Source organism: Sapajus apella, unplaced genomic scaffold, assembly GCF_009761245.1.
Source record: "Sapajus apella isolate SASKATOON/1434 unplaced genomic scaffold, GSC_monkey_1.0 scaffold71, whole genome shotgun sequence".
Classification (NCBI taxonomy): Eukaryota; Metazoa; Chordata; class Mammalia; order Primates; family Cebidae; genus Sapajus; species Sapajus apella.
The window spans coordinates 1,552,232-1,568,904 of NW_022437011.1; the positions used below are offsets into that span (position 1 = coordinate 1,552,232).

The following is a 16,673-nucleotide window of genomic DNA, read 5'->3' on the forward strand; positions in this document are numbered from 1 at the left end:
GGCCCTGCTGGGCTTCTCAGCACGCCCCACTGCTCACTCCTGCCCGTGAACATGTTCTCAGCTCTGCAGGGGCCGAGCGGCTGACCCAGCAACTAATGACCAGCCAGCAGCCTGCTGGCAGACGACCGTGAGCTGGACTAGCTGCATGACCGCCCACCTCCCCTCCTGATCTTTATCACCAGGGGGCATGGAGGGCGTGGCCTACAAAATCCTTCTCCAGGGGATGTCATGGAGGGGAACCAATCACTTGACACATGCACCTCCAATCCCAGTCCCCCTCCAGCCCACAAAGGCCTCAGCAGCTTTTCTACCCCCACTCTGAGTTACCTGAGCCCCTCCCTCCCATCCTTCTCCCACCCAGAGCCACCTCTGGGCCTTGGGCAGAACCTGGGCAGCAGGGAGGGGGGTGCAGCTATAGGGAAGAGGCTCAGAAAGTGACCTGGGAAGCAATGCAGGAACTGGAGGCCAGGGAATTACTTCCCGAGGATTTCCTGGCTCCTTCTGGTGCCTACTGCCTGCACACAGCACTGCTGAAGGACTCAGAGGCTGGGGTCTAAAGGACTCACATAGGCAGTCTGGAGGAGTCCCTGGCACCCTGGAGCTGGGGGAGCGGTCCTCAGAGCCAAGGCTGGAGAGCCCCCCGTCTACATCAGATAAAGGAGCTGTGCTCTTTAAGGACTTGAGGGCTGTGTATATGTGGCCCCCGCTCAGGCTCAGCCCTGGGAGAGGTGCTGTGGTCCCTGTGCCCTGATGTCTGATACGTCCTCTCTCAAAGGCCAGCTGCTGTTGCTGTCCCTGCTGTTACTGCTGGAACCGCAGGTCTCTCAGGGCCTGGTCATCACACCCCCCGGGCCAGAGCTTATCCTCAATGTCTCTAGCACCTTCGTTCTGACCTGCTCGGGTTCAGCTCCGGTGGTATGGGAACGGATGTCCCAGGAGCCCCCGCAGGAAATGGCCAGGGCCCAGGACGGCAGCTTCCTCAGTGTGCTGACACTGAGCAACCTCACTGGGCTAGACACGGGAGAATACTTCTGCACCTACAATGACTCCCGTGGCCTGGAGCTCGATGAGCGGAAACGGCTCTACATCTTTGTGCCCGGTAAGCGTCCCCCGCCTGTGTGCCCACTCCTTACCCCTCTTGTCAACTGAAGACCTCAGGGGAAGTCCAGAGAGTGCTTTAGTTTGTTGTGAAATGCAGCCCTCCTAGAAAAGCAGGCAATCATGGAACCAGCCTGGCTCAGTCTAGGAGTGTGTTCATCCCCACTCCTTGGTCTGGATGATCTGCCTGCCCCTTGCCAGTCACCCCATTCCTGCCTCCCAAGAACTCTATATTCTCAGCTGCTTCCAATCTGCTCCCTCTTGGCCCCCAACATCCCATCTTCTCCATTCTCCAAGCTCTAGATATCAGCTGCACTTCAACTGGTGACTTCTCTCCTTTCTTACCCTGGCACTGTCCATATCCAACATCAGAGCTGGAAGGGACCAGCTCTGACATTTGGTTTATGCTCCTCTGGAAGCATCCCCATTCTGTCATGGGGAGACAGAGGGCCAGAGAGGGCAAATGATTTGCCACACAGCAATTCAGGGGATGGCCAGAAACTGAGTTCCCCTGACTCATTCATGGCTCTACTCCCGGCAGATCCCACCGTGGCCTTCCTCCCTAATGACGCCGAGGAACTATTCATCTTTCTCACGGAAATCACTGAGACCACAATTCCATGCCGAGTGACAGACCCGCAGCTGGTGGTGACACTGCATGAGAAGAAAGGGGACATTGCACTGCCTGTCCTCTACGATCACCAACGTGGCTTTTCTGGTATCTTCGAGGACAGAAGCTACATCTGCAAAACCACCATTGGGGACAGGGAGGTGGATTCCGATGCCTACTATGTCTACAGACTCCAGGGTGAGCTCCCTTTCTGGCCCAATGCTCAGCAGAGGCAAGTATAACCCTCCACAGAGGAATAGCTCTTTACAGTTTGCAAAGCGTGTGGCTCTGTTTCTCATAGGATTCTCACCACAGCCTTGGAAGGGAGATAGTGTTTTCCCCACGTTACAGGTGAGGAGACTCAGGCGCAGAGAGGGTGGAGTTTGCCCCCTGTTGCAGAACACGATAGTGGCAGAGCTGGCCTGTATAAAATGTTCGGTGAGGGCACAGGCTTCAGAGCCGGCTGGGTGGAAATCCCAGCTTTGCCATTTTCCATCCCAGTGACTACACAAACCACGTAATCTCTCTGAGCCTGCTTCCGCTCTTGTAATGTGAGGATAACAGTGACTGTCTACCTCATAGGATCATTGTGAAGATTAAATAAAATAAAAGCCGGAGAGCACCTGGCACAGGGTGTGTGCTCAATACATGTCTCCTGTATGTACATCTCCAGAGGGTACTTTGATTTCTAGACTATTACCCCTTCTAGAATATCAGCTTCATGAGAACAGAGATTCTGTCCATTTCGTTCACTACTGTAGCCCTAGTATCTAGAATAGTACTTGACATGTAGTAGGTATTCGGTAAATACTTGTTGAATGAATGAATCTTCTACATCAGTCATTCCCTCTCTAGCCCCCCACCCTATCCCCAAGCTGAAGTGCTAGTGGCTGGTGGTGACTTCCCCAGCCCTAAGCCAATCTCCCTCCACCAGTGTCATCTATCAACGTCTCCGTGAACGCTGTGCAGACAGTGGTCCGCCAGGGCGAGAACATCACCCTCATGTGCATCGTGATCGGGAATGAGGTGGTCAACTTTGAGTGGACGTACCCCCGCCAAGAGGTAATGTGGGGCCAGGCAGGGGTCAGAGGAGGGGCCAGGCAGGGGTGGATGTCTGGCTTGCAGACTGATTCCTCACTGGCCCCTCCTGATTTGGGGGGCCTGCCCAACCTGTCCCTGCAGAGCGGGCGGCTGGTGGAGCCGGTGACCGACTTCCTCTTGGATATGCCTTACCATATCCGCTCCATCCTGCACATCCCCAGTGCCGAGTTGGACGACTCGGGGACCTACATCTGCAATGTGACAGAGAGTGTGAATGACCATCAGGATGAAAAGGCCATCAACATCACTGTGGTTGGTGCGTGCCTTGGGATCAGCCCAACCCCCAGTCTGAGTTGGACCCAGAGCCTGTCACAGCCCTGGGGGTATAGTCAGCCACACTCCAGTGTGGCCCTAGCTAGCCTCTGTGTCAACCAAAACCCCAATTCCAGGATAAACCCAAACCAAAATGCAGTGTCAGCCCCAAATCCAACCCTATCTTAACCTAGACTTTCTGACTAGCCAGACCCCCAGCCCCAACGTGATTTCCAAGCCCAGCTGCCATCCCAGGTCCAGGAATCCCCATCCCCAAATTCAACCTCATCACTAGCCCCAGCTTCAGCCATTACTGACCCAGAACAGAGAACTATTGGTACAACTCTGGTCACAACTCAGGAGCTGGCCCCAACATCAACATCAGCCCCAAATTCGGCCCCTTCTCCAGGCCCTGTCCCCATCCCGATTTCAACCTCAGCTCCAGAAACTCCATGACTGGCCGGCCAGCAAGGTCCCTAGGCCTGAAGCCCTGTCCCCCAGGTGGCCTCCTTTGGGATTCAGTTGGTGCCCTGCCCCTGACAGTCGCTCCTTGCAGAGAGTGGCTATGTGCGGCTCCTGGGAGAGCTGGGCGCTCTACAGTTTGCCGAGCTGCACCGAAGCCGGACGCTGCAGGTAGTGTTCGAGGCCTACCCGCCGCCCACCGTCCTGTGGTTCAAAGACAACCGCACCCTGGGTGACTCCAGCGCTGGCGAGATCGCCCTGTCCACCCGCAACGTGTCGGAGACCCGGTGAGTAGCCTGCTCTCCCACCCCATTCTTGAAGTTATGTTTTTTTGCAGCCGCTAGGCAGCTCTCGGCATTCGGCCACAAACCTAGGCCCAGCTTTCCGAGAGTATATTAGGTGCCAGGCACTGGGGATGCTGCCGCGACCGGAGCTGACTCCCTCCTAGAGTTTCTGGTCTAGTGGAGGAAACAGACGCCAGTCAGATGATTGCCCAGATGTTTAGTTGTCCTTGTGATGGGTGGGGCGAGCAGTAGTAGCCAAGAAGTAAAGGGCCAGATGACTGGGGAAGAGGGTGCCAGGCAGGCCACTCATGGCCTGTGGTATAAAGATTTGCTGGCTGACAGAGACTGAGACAGATTAGGATGGGGCAGTGTCTTGCCTTTCTGAAGGGGAGAGAAACGAGACTTTCCCCTCAACGCCGCCCACCCACACCCGCAGTCCATCTCAACCCTCCCTCGTGGCTAGGGGAACTGCCTATGGGCAAGGATTTAGGGGACTGGGTTTGAGTCCTGGCTCTGCTACCAACACCTAGGTGATCTTGGCAAGCCCTTCCCCTCCCTGGGCCTTGTTCCTGTTTATGCCAGGAGAGTGAGGAGAACCGTAGAGTTCTTCCAGCTCACAGTTGCCTGTCCTGCTCCCCAGGTACGTGTCAGAGCTGACCTTGGTTCGCGTGAAGGTGGCAGAGGCTGGCCACTACACCATGCGGGCCTTCCATGAGGATGCTGAGGTCCAGCTCTCCTTCCAGCTGCAGATCAATGGTGATGAGCACGTCCCTCCCATGTCCCCCCTCCTTCCCCTCCCTGCCTCCATTCCCTCTCCCTTTCTGCACTGTCCACCCACCCATAGGAGGCGTGGGAGAGGGAACCTGGAACTCAGGAGATAGATTCTAGGTCACTGACCCACTGCCTTGTGAACCTGGCCTCTGGGCCTCAGTTTCCCCAGCTGTATAAGGAGACCATCAGGCTAGATTGGTATTTCCGAAACTTCAGGCACTTATGTACCAAGGCCATGATTTTTCCTTCTCAGAGCCCACTTATACTGTACTATTAACTTCATGGGTATTTACTGAGCAACTACCATATGCCTGTCTGTTCATGGTTCTTGAACTTCCCACCCTGCCGTTGTGCAGCTTGCATCCAAGTAGGGAAAGACAAGCGCTAAACAGTAGGGAAGAAAACCCCAGCAAATTACATAGGTTAGAAGGTAACTAACACTGTGGGAGAGGAAAAACAGGGGCCGGGTAGGGAAGGTTGAGAGTGCTGGGCGTAGGGTGATGGTGAGAGTTGCACTTTTGATACAATGATCAGGGCTCAGGAAGCGACATTTGCATGAAGACTTGAAGAAGGTGAAGACATTAGCTCAGTGGGTATTTGGGGAAAGGGTACCTCGGGCAGTGCGAAAGCCAGAGCAATGGCTGAAAGGCCTGTGTGGTCGGAGCGGGGCTGGTGGGGAGAGTGTCGGGAGATGAAGTCAGAACGGAGTGGGGCCTGGGAGAAGGGCAGATCCCAGAGGTCTTTGTGGGCGTGGTACAGATTTTGGCTTTTACTATGTCCGAAATGAAGAGCCATGGCAGAGTTTTGAGCAGAGGAATGACATGATAATGACTTAGTGTTTTGCCAGTTGACTTTCTAAAAATAAATTTATTTTGAAAGACAAAATGTAACCTCTCTATTGTAGATGGAAAATCAGCATCACATGTCATAAATATAAAGCTACCACCAAAATAAACCCAGAGAAGACTAAACACTGCTATTAAATACTGGCTTCATGGGCTTGTCCGCCAGGGACTCTGAGATGGAGGCCTAGTCTCTCTTTGTTAAAAGGGAAGATTAGCAAGTCTCAGAGAGGTGTTAAAGACAGACTAGCACCCTGCTGAGGCGCTCCCTTTGAAGTACCCAGAAGGAACCCATCGGCTTCCCACTGATTCCTGGTATTTAATGTTCACCTGCAGTCCTCCCCCAGGAGAAACTCTGGGCCATGTCCTCCCTGAGGACCTGTCCTGTTGACTGTCCTGACCTTCCCGCCTCCTGACCCAGTGCCCTCTCCATGCAGTTCCTGTCCGCGTGCTGGAGCTAAGCGAGAGCCACCCTGACAGTGGGGAACAGACTGTCCGCTGTCGTGGCCGGGGCATGCCCCAGCCGGACATCATCTGGTCTGCCTGCAGAGACCTCAAAAGGTGAGCAGACCTGGGCCTCAGTCTTCCAGGGTCCCCCAGCTGGCTGGAAAACCTCGTGAAGTTTATCTAGTCCCACCTGTTCTTCTTGGCATATTGTTCCAGGCATAGAGTTGCATCCTAGGAGGCCAGGTCGCCACCTCCTTGGTCCTACTCTGCATGACCTAAATGGCTCCTTGTCCTTACTTTTACCTCTGGGCAGTTTGGCCTAGCACAGTGCAGGGGCTGTGCCCCAGAGACCTCATCCGTCCTGTAGCTCAGTTCTGCACTTTTGGCCAGGCTGATTCTAAAGTAGTGGACAGAGGCAGGATTGAGCAGGTTCTGCCGCTACCCCATACACTGTGTGACCCTGAGGGTCAAAGAAGAATGGATTTTGCAATCAGCATTGTCAGTTCTGGGGTAGGAGCACCCCCTGCTGACCAGTAGAGGGACCACAGGAGGAGCCCACCTGGAACCAGGCTGTGGCACATAGCAGGAACTGGACACATCCTGGTTCCTTCCGCCAGCTTCTCCTCAGTTTCCCTGCCTGCACGGGGAAGGGGCTGGCAACCAACCCTACTGGTTCTCCTGGCAGGTGTCCACGGGAGCTGCCGCCCACGCTGCTGGGGAACAGTTCCGAAGAGGAGAGCCAGCTGGAGACGAACATGACATACTGGGAGGAGGAGCAGGAGTTTGAGGTGGTGAGCACTCTGCGTCTGCAGCACGTGGATCGGCCAATGTCGGTGCGCTGCACGCTGCGCAATGCTGTGGGCCAGGACACACAGGAGGTCATCGTGGTGCCACACTGTGAGTCCCCAGCCTCGGTGGCCCCTGATGATCCCAACCCCCACCTTAACTCTGCCTAATTGGTATTGTGTCCATGTACCCACAGCAGGCCAAAGGAGCATGGTAGCATGCCCGGGGCAAACAGGAGCATTGTGAAACGCTGTTGTGTACATGCATAGGAACACATACATTCCAGCGTACACATTATGGGTACACATGTGTACAAACACAAGCCTATAGACCGTGGATATGAATAGCACTGTCTCCTTAAATGAAGAGTACATATACTATATGTATGTCGTGAGCCATGTACATGAGCATTCCTCTTCCTTGAACACAGGTGCAAACCCTCTGTGTGTAGATTTCTAAGTCGTGTACTGAAGAATGCTCAATCCCCAGCTAGAGTGTATGTGTACAAGCATGCATGTGCACCCTGCCCGTCCATGTGTGTAAACCCACCAAGTGTTTATTTGTAAGCCATGTACATGAGCATGCCTAATCCCCAGACATGTGTTTAAACCTACAGTGTATGTCTGTATACAGGTACCTGTGGGTACACGATTCCTATACATGTATACAAGCAATGTATGTACAGTTCCTTTGCATGCATGCAAACTGGCGTAGTGCATGTCTGTAAGCGTATAATTGGAGCACCCCTTTCTAGAAAAGTGCGCGAGCATAATTCCTATCTACATATGCCTGCTGTAACTTTTGTGCATATAAACAATGCCTACCAGTGTCTTGATGCTTTTGTGTGTCTACCTGCTTGTCCTTATGCATACATGCACCTGTATACATGTGCTTCATTTATTCACTTTTCTTCTTCATTCAGTAAATACGAGGACCCAATTTTTCATTGAAGGACAAAGGTCAAAGGGCACAGCCCTGCCTGGCCCTCCTAGTGCCCACAGTCCAGAGAGAGAAGGTAGACAAGGAACTTGGCAATCCCCCCCTCCGCCCCCGGGATCACCACATTAAGGGCAAAGCCTGGAGGGAGAAGGGGTCCCATGCCCAGCTATGGGATTCAGGAAAGTATTCTAGAAAAGGGACCTTTAGGTCAAAACCTAAAAAATGACGAGAAGTTAGCCTGGTAAGGAATGGTGTCCCAGGCAGAGGGGATGGCCTGTGTAAAAGCCCAGAGGCAAAATGAGTTCCTAGAAATGAAAAGAATTCAATTCAACCTGGATGGAGGATCGAGTATGTGGAATTTAGGGGTTGGAAGGGCGGCAGATAAAGGGGAAGGAAGTGCTGTGGGATGGAGCTACAGGGGTGGGCAGATCCAGAGCAGGCAGGGCTCCAAAAGCCATGTGAGGTGTCTTGGTCCCTGTGTATGCAGGTCCTTGGGCGTGTCCATGCATGTGTCTGTCTAGAGCTGCCTCCTGTCCTCTGCCCTGTGGTGGATGGGTGGGCTTCTTTCATACCCTCATCCCACCCATGCTGTCACACGTGCACACACCTTCCCTGAGCAAGTGGGCATCTGGGCAGACAGTGTGGACAGCCTGAGTGGAAGATCCCAGCTCTGAGCCAAGGCAGACGAGACACTTTTGTGTGACTAAAGCCTGAATGAGAAGCTGAGCCCCAGCACACCGAGCCTGGGATGGTTGCAGGAGGGCTCCTTCATGCCTCCAGCAATGGCTCCTAGAAGACACAGGCTTCCCTCCCAGTTCTGAGATGTGTGATGAGTGGGAGGAAGGAGGAGAAGATGGATGTTGGTCTGGGACCCTGAGGAGGAAGGCATGGGGAGGATGGGTAAGGGTAAAGGAGAATGGATACGTGGTGAGAGACAAGGCTGGAGATGGAAGCAGAGATAGAGTCATGAAGCCTCTGCCTTATGTACCATTTTAGGAATTTGGCCTTTTTTCTTTACTGATAACATGGGGAAGCATCCAGAGATTTTAAACTTAAGAATGACATTCACTTAGTAATTCAACAAATAGGGATGTGGCACACACCTGTAATCCCAGCACTCTGGGTGGCCGAAGAGGGTAGATCGCCTGAGGTAAGGAGTTTGAGACCACCCTGCCCAACATGGCAAAACCCTGTCTCTACTAAAAATACAAAATTAGCTGAGCATAGTGGTGTAATCCCAGCTACTTGGGAGGCAGAGGCAGGAGAATCGCTTGAACCTGGGAGGCAGGAGAGTCGCTTGAACCTGGGAGGCAGGGTTGCAGTGAGCCGAGATTGTGCCACTGCATTCCAGCCCAAGCGACAGAGTGAGACTCTGTCTCAAAAAAAAAAAAAAAAAGTGTCGCTACATGGAGCTGAGCATGGTGGCTCATGCCTGAAATCTCAGCACTTTAGGAGGATCATTTGAGCCCAGGTGTTCAAGGTTGCAGTGAGCTATGGTTGCACCACTGCACTCCAGCCTGGCCACCACAGCAACACCCTGTATCAACAAACAAACAACAACAACAAAACAAATAGGATCAGGTACCTACCGTGTGCCAGGTGTGGTTTTAGGGACTGAGGTTATAGCAATGGATGGGAAAGAGGAGGTGGGACAGGACTCCCTGAGGAGAAAGAAGCACAGATGGGGGACAGAAGAGGAGGGAATGAGTTCCTGGGGACCTCACGGGTGGCCAGTGGGCCAAGGCAGGGGAGATGCAGGTCTCGCAGGGGTAAATGGGGAGAGTGGGAAGCTGTATAGCAGAGGCTGAGGCCTTGAGGGTGGAGGAGACTCAAGGCTTGGGGGTGCTGGTGTGAGCACTACTTTGTAACTACATCACCACCCCAACCCCAACTGGACTCTTTGGGTGAAGATGGGAGGAAGCAGCCTCCACGCTGAGGTCTGGATTCATCAGGCTGGAGGTCTCAGCCATTGTTCTCTCAGTGGCCACTCAGTTCACTGGCCACTGGGTCAGGCATGGAGCTTGGAGTCTGACTGAGCTGTGGCAGCCCCAGCAAGGGTGTGGACTCAGAGGAGAGGTGAGCTGCAGCCCAGCCTTCAGGGGCTCCTGCGCTAATGGGAGGTCCAGGCAATGGACAGGAACCCAGAGCAGGATTTGCACCCCATCTAGAGCTCTGGCAGCAAGGCCAGCCTGACTGGCAGGGCTGAAGGGATGTGGAGGCCGGCAGTGATCTGAGTAGGGATAGTTACTGAGGGGAGGGAGTATTTACATGATAGGCTGAATGTATGGCCTAGAGGGAGAGACTGAGGGTCTGACACTGCAGGCTGATGGGGAGGTGGGGCTTCTGTTCCGGACAGGATGTGTATGGAGGGATCTGTGACACCAGAGGTAGGGTGAGGGGAGGGCAGCTGCCCAGTTTGCTCATGGCTTGGTCTCATCTCTGCTTGCAGCCCTGCCCTTCAAGGTGGTGGTGATCTCAGCCATCCTGGCCCTGGTGGTCCTCAGCATCATCTCCCTTATCATCCTCATCATGCTTTGGCAGAAGGTAAGCCCCTCCCCAGCCTAATGGGTGAGGACTGGCACATCATTATTGTGCGTGAATTCCACCCCTCTGACCTTCGTGATCTGGCCACAGGCAGGGCTCAGCATGGAACTCAGGTGGGGACTTACGTAGAGTGACGCTGGGTATCCGAGGGGCCTCCACCCCCAGCAGTCTGGGGCAACCTGAGCCTGGCCCAAGCTATCCAGGATTCCCTGCCCCTTCTGTGTCTCTAAGCCCCTGGGTCCTGCTGAGGCACCATTCTTCTCGTCCTACCCATGGAGCATGGGACCTCTGGGGTGGACTCCATGGGCTCCAGAGTTCTTCCAGCTCTCACCCATGGAGACCCTATGATTCTACTGAAGTGCATTCTGATCCTATTAGGCTGCAATTTCAATGTTCTGTTCTGAGGTTTCACCATTCTGTGATTCTAACATTTAAAGCTTCCTGAATCAGGATTGCAGCACCTCATGATTCCATCATTCTAAAATTCCAGTCCTGGGTGGTTCCAACACCCTAAGATGTCAACATTTTTTCTTTTTTTCTTTTGAGACGGAGTCTTGCTCTGTTGCTCAGGGTGAGTGCGGTGGCACAATCTTGGCTCACTGCAGCCTCTGCCTCCAAGGTTCCAGAGATTCTCCTGCCTCAGCCTCCTGGGTAGCTACGATTACAGGCGCATACCACCACGCCCAGCTAATTTTTGTATTTTTAGTAGAGATGGAGTTTCACCATGATGGCCAGACTGGTCTTGAATCCCTGACCTCAGGTGATCTGCCCGTTTCAGCCCCCCAAAGTGCTGGCATTACAGGCATGAGCCACCACACCCGGCCAGATGTCAGCATTCTAGGCTTACATCTTTCTGATTCGCCCAGCATGGGGAGGGTCATCTGCATCCAGCCGAGTGCCCTACCTGGTGTCACTTTCTGTGGCTGGGAGAGAAGCTGGAGAGGAGGTTCTCATGAACCAGGCCCTCAGCTGCCAGTTGCTCCTCAGTCTGCCAAGTCCTGAAACCTCCCCTGGGAGCCCTTGGTCCCTGTTCCCTCTGAGCCCATGAAGACGTTGGCTCAGTTGAGCACTTGCTGTGTGACTTCAAATATGCCCCTGCCTCTCTCTGGGCCTCAGGGTCTCCTGCCCCATGTGTCCTAGAAGGATGGACCTAATTGAGGGCCTCAAGGCCCGAGACCCCTTCTGATAACCAATTCCTGGGGTTGGTCCTCCAGAAACCACGTTACGAGATCCGATGGAAGGTGATTGAATCTGTGAGCTCTGATGGCCATGAGTACATCTACGTGGATCCCATGCAGCTGCCTTATGACTCCACGTGGGAGCTGCCTCGGGACCAGCTTGTGCTGGGTCAGTCTTGGGAGGCCTCAGGTGGCAGGATGGGGACTCAAGTTGGGCGGGAAGACTCTCTGAGGTCTGGTCCCAGCCTTGCCATGACTAGCTATGAGACCTGGGGCTGATGTCTTGCCTTCTCTGGCCCTCCGTCTTCTACTATGTACAATGAGGACAAACCATCCCCCAGGAACTGCCCAGCGTTGAGGTTCTACGATCCTGTGACCCTGAGAGATGGGACCCCTTTGTGGCAAAAGTGGAAGGATTGAGGACAGGCTGAGTAGCAGGCCTGATCTGACTGGAGAAGCTGAGGCAGTACAGAGGAGCGTGCCCCCTTGGGGAAGGAAGAAACTTTCCAAAGATTAAAGATGGGGCAGAAAGCAGGCAGAACTTAGATGAGACACCAGGAGAGATGGGGCACAGGGGCACTGTGGTTGCAAGAGCGTCTGTTTAGGGAATACCCTGAGTCCAAGGGGGTTTAAGGAATGTCTCACTTGACCTAAGACAGTGGCTCTTTCCCCTCATTGGGCAGGAAGGGTGGAGGGGGACGGGGATGCAGCTTCCTGGTGGGCCAGGAGCTGAGGGATCGTCTCTGCACTAGGACGCACCCTCGGCTCTGGGGCCTTTGGGCAGGTGGTGGAGGCCACGGCTCATGGCCTGAGCCATTCTCAGGCCACGATGAAAGTGGCCGTCAAGATGCTAAAATGTGAGTAGTCTTGGAGCCTTCCACATCAGGCCCCCACCTCTCCCTGCCCCTCCCCACACACTTAGCCTCTCCCAGGGTGGCCTGATGCTGATTTGTGGGCACAAGAGGGGCAGTCACATTGCAGCAGGCACTGCTCCCAAGTCTGGTTTGGGAAGAGGGTTCCTCAACCTGGCCTTCTTGGCCCACCTCCCCCTACCCTGGCCTCTTCCCCTTCTCAGAGTGAGTGCTCACCTCCCACACCCGGGCTGCCTGGGTCTTGCAGCACAGGGTGGGGCAGAAGAGTCAGAAGAGGCTCCCGTGGTGGGGCCTCCATGACTGGGCCTGGCCTGGGGCCTCCACTTTCCTCAGCCACAGCCCGCAGCAGTGAGAAGCAAGCCCTTATGTCGGAGCTGAAGATCATGAGCCACCTCGGGCCTCACCTGAACGTGGTCAACCTGCTGGGGGCCTGCACCAAAGGAGGTACAGAACCCACTGCCCCAGAGGACTCAGGGAAAGTGCCCACCACCAAGGCCAGGCCCCGCCTGCCCCCTCCTCAGGCCACACACTGCAGCACACTCCCGCTGGAGGGTCCATGCCCGTCTGCTCCAGCACCCTCACCGCACGGTCCCAGAGGGCAGTGGGGTTTAGAAAATCACAAAATCTTCGGGTGCAGTGGCTCACACCTGTAATCCCAGCACTTTGGGAGGCTGAGGCGGTCAGATCAGCTGAGGTTGAGAGTTCGAGACCAGCCTGATCAACATGGAGAAACCCCATCTCTACTAAAAATACAAAATTAGCCAGGCGCGGTGGCTCATGCCTGTAATCCCAGGTACCTGGGAGGCTGAGGCAGGAGAATCACTTGAACCTGGGAGGTGGAAGTTGCAATGAGCCAAGATCATGCCATTGCACTCCATCCAGCCTGGGCAACAAGAGCAAAACTCCATCTGAAAAAAAAAAAAAAAGAAAGAAACTCACAAAATCACAACACATTCACCACTGAAGGATTAGTCAGGTCACCAGTCCCAGTGGCTTCCAGACCATGGTGTTGGCTGACACTTTTTTATTTTCACAGTACATTTTGTAAACCAGTAAATGACAGTTCACATGACATTAAGATGAGTTATACTCCCACCATTGGAGACCACCAGCTTGCTAATTGGGAGCTAATTGATGATAGAAGATTGTCTCTGTGGCCAACTGTATTTATTTGAAGCTCTGATTGCCAGATAGGCTGAAAAAAAAATGTTATCACCATTTGCAGCTGCTTATTGTGAGATTTGGGATTTTCCTCAGCATTATGCAACCAAAACAAAATACAGAAGTCTGCTGGGTACACAGACTGACTGACGTATGCAGTGAACACTCATTTCAAAATTTTTGTTTGTGTAGATACCTTCAGGCTCTCACTGATTGACTTTAAGTAGATGCGTTGTAGTTGAATTTAACTACTAAAGTGATCATTATCAACAGTGGCCTTTATCTGCTTTCTATACTGGGCTCCAAAGTAAGCTTTAGTTTGAAAACACATCAATAAGAGCTAACACTGCTGGCCAACAAAGACATTATCTCATTAATCCTCATGACAGCTCTTTATGGTGGGTGTAATTAGCTCCACTTAACAGGTGGGGAAGGTAAGGCTCAGGGAGACTACGTACCTTGTTCACAGCCACAGAAGCAGGAAAAGAACCCGGAGTTGCAAGGCACCAAAGCCTCCTCGCTGTCATGCCAAAGTGCCTCCCCAACATTCAGCCCCTGATTAGCCTCGTGGTCTTAAGGGGACACCTGAGGGCTCCGTAGGGACTGTCTCTGAGCCTGTCCCTCCGCAGGACCCATCTATATCATCACTGAGTACTGCCGCTACGGAGACCTGGTGGACTACCTGCACCGCAACAAGCACACCTTCCTGCAGCACCACTCCGACAAGCGCCGCCCGCCCAGCGCGGAGCTCTACAGCAATGCACTGCCTGTTGGGCTCCCACTGCCCAGGTACCGGGAGGGAGGCCAGGGACTGAATCTTTGGGGAACCTGAGGAGCACTGCTCCTTCTCCTCCCCTTGTCCAGGAGGAGAAGCTGAGGCTGTGACGGGGCAGTGGACAGAATCACTCGGAATAACAGTCCTGCCAGGCCCTGTGCGAAGCCCTCTACAGATGTGACATGCCATGCCTGTGTCGTGGGTGTTTGCCCTTCTGTCCAGGGCACAGAGTGATGGAGGAGGGGGCAGAGGCTGTGGTGAGGCGAGAGCCAGGCCTCCCAATGTACACAGTGGTGCTCCAGGCTGTGTTCCTCTCTGCAGCCTCTACACATCAGCCTCCACACTGCTCCTCAGGGAGCTTAACTCCTGTCCTCATCTTTTCCAAAAAGAACATTTCTTAGTTCTTTTGCTGACTACAAAACCAAAGACAGGAGTAGCTTAGAAAAGCATACAGAAGGCATGAAAACTCACTCCTGCCCTCTCCCACATTTTGATCAATTTCCTTTTCATCTCTTGCCTGCTCACAGACAGATGTGTGTAGAGCCCCACAGCTCTTTGGGGAGCCGATGCTACAGGCATAGGTATCGGGGTGACTCCTGGCTGCCCATGCTGGGTTGCAGCCAGGCACTACCATGGCTGGGTGGTGCTTGGGAGGCCGCAGAAAGGCGCCTCTGTACACACCCAACTTGTGACCTTTGTCCTGGGGTGCTGTAATCGCCTCTGGGTGTGAGCTGTCTGGGTTCTAACTGTCATTTTGACAGCCTCAGTGCCCAGCTTGGCCCAGCAGGTGGGTTGAAAAGGCTGGATCCGTGGGCATTCCTATTGAGACAGATTGAAGGAGGATGAGTGAGTGTGTGAGTGAGAGAAGAAATCCATGAGTGGCCAGCGGCAGGAGGGGAAGGAAAGGCAAAGCCTGCAGGCTCTCCCGTGATGCTCCTCTACCCCCAGCCATGTGTCCCTGACCGGGGAGAGCGACGGTGGCTACATGGACATGAGCAAGGATGAGTCTGTGGACTACGTGCCCATGCTGGACATGAAAGGAGACGTAAAATATGCAGACATCGAGTCCTCCAACTACATGGCCCCTTATGATAACTACGTTCCCTCTGGTGGGTGGACACAGTGACATAGTATCCCACACCCACACAGGCTCATGGCCTTCACATGCCCAGCCTTGCCAAAAACCCTGGGAAGAAGGGAGCCTTGTATCCATTTCATAGATGTGGAAATTGAGGCTAGCAACCTGGCCCAAACTGCTCTGTAGTGGACCCCTAAACGGAAGCCCTGTTTATGGGTCCAAAACAGGCATAGAACCTACAGGGAGTGAGAGAGTTGGGGTGTGGGAGGACCTGGGCTCTTGGGATGCTAGGGAAAGTGGCCGGCCCAGTTCCAGCCCCAGGCTGGTCTGGTGTCCCTGAGAGGCAGGCAGGCCAGGCGGGGTAAAAGTAGCCTAAGGGCTAATGCCAAAAGCGTTTCTGTCCAGTGAGGGCATGGATAAAGTAGGAGAGCTTTGATTTTGATATTAAGAAATCATTCTCATCTGGCTGAGTGCGGTGGCTCATGCCAGCATGTTGGGAGTCTGAGGCAGGTGGATCATGAGGTCAGGAGTTCAAGACCAGCTTGGCCAACATGGTGAAACCCCGTCTCTACTAAAAATACAAAAATTAGCTGGGCGTGGTGGCAAGCGCCTGTAATCCCAGCTACTTGGGAGGCTGAGGCAGAGAACTGCTTAAACCTAGGAGGCGGAGATTGCAGTGAGCCAAGATCGCATCATTGCACTCCAGCCTAGGTGAGTGATGCATTGTAGGTGAATTTAAATACTAGTCTCAAAAAAAAAAAAAAAAATCATTCTCCTTTTGGGAGACCTAGATGATTAGTGGCCACTTGTCTTAGACATTCAGTCTCCCAGGAGCCAAAGGGCAGGGGTCCTGTGGGCCAGAAGGAGATATGAGATAGCAGGTGACCCTTTGCTTCTCCTGTAGCCCCTGAGAGGACCTGTCAGGTGACTTTGATCAACGAGTCTCCAGTGCTTAGCTACACAGACCTCGTGGGCTTCAGCTACCAGGTGGCCAATGGCATGGAGTTCCTGGCCTCCAAGAATGTACGTGTGGCTGTGGTGGGGCAGAGTGGGGGCCATGGGGATGTGGGCCACCCAGCCAGCCAGTGTCCTCCAAGAGTGCCCGCACACCAGGATGGCCCTTTGTACCCGGACAGTGATGCATTTTCCCAAAGCCCTTGATGTAGAGGGGTCTTTCCCTACAATTGTCCCCAAGGCCTCAGCTCCCCTCTCCCCAAACCCAGTGCGTCCACCGAGACCTGGCGGCCAGGAATGTGCTCATCTGCGAGGGCAAGCTGGTCAAGATCTGTGACTTTGGCCTGGCTCGAGACATCATGCGGGACTCAAACTACATCTCCAAAGGCAGTGTGAGTACCTTCCCTGCCCCTGCAGGGCTGTCACCGTGTGCCTGTGACTGCAGGAACAGATTCCCTCCCAACCAGTGTGGCTGCAGCTCATAGGAGAGCTGTGTGGGGCTCCTCGTGGCCTGCCCTG

The 16,673-nt window shown here is 53.9% G+C and overlaps 1 protein-coding gene across 2 annotated transcripts in view; it reads left to right on the plus strand.

Moving 5' to 3' along the window:
* The window catches only part of PDGFRB (platelet derived growth factor receptor beta), a 42,514-nt gene that overhangs the window by 19,347 nt on the left and 6,494 nt on the right, over nt 1-16,673 (plus strand). For both annotated transcript variants that reach the window (XM_032250237.1, XM_032250238.1), the window contains 16 exons: nt 776-1,099; nt 1,640-1,906; nt 2,643-2,770; nt 2,891-3,065; nt 3,618-3,810; nt 4,448-4,563; nt 5,858-5,981; nt 6,553-6,764; nt 10,042-10,136; nt 11,351-11,483; nt 12,067-12,171; nt 12,520-12,630; nt 13,977-14,136; nt 15,071-15,231; nt 16,105-16,223; nt 16,424-16,546. In XM_032250237.1, coding sequence (XP_032106128.1) covers nt 776-1,099; nt 1,640-1,906; nt 2,643-2,770; nt 2,891-3,065; nt 3,618-3,810; nt 4,448-4,563; nt 5,858-5,981; nt 6,553-6,764; nt 10,042-10,136; nt 11,351-11,483; nt 12,067-12,171; nt 12,520-12,630; nt 13,977-14,136; nt 15,071-15,231; nt 16,105-16,223; nt 16,424-16,546 — 2,546 coding nt within the window. The remainder of the gene's footprint in view (nt 1-775; nt 1,100-1,639; nt 1,907-2,642; nt 2,771-2,890; nt 3,066-3,617; nt 3,811-4,447; nt 4,564-5,857; nt 5,982-6,552; nt 6,765-10,041; nt 10,137-11,350; nt 11,484-12,066; nt 12,172-12,519; nt 12,631-13,976; nt 14,137-15,070; nt 15,232-16,104; nt 16,224-16,423; nt 16,547-16,673) is intronic.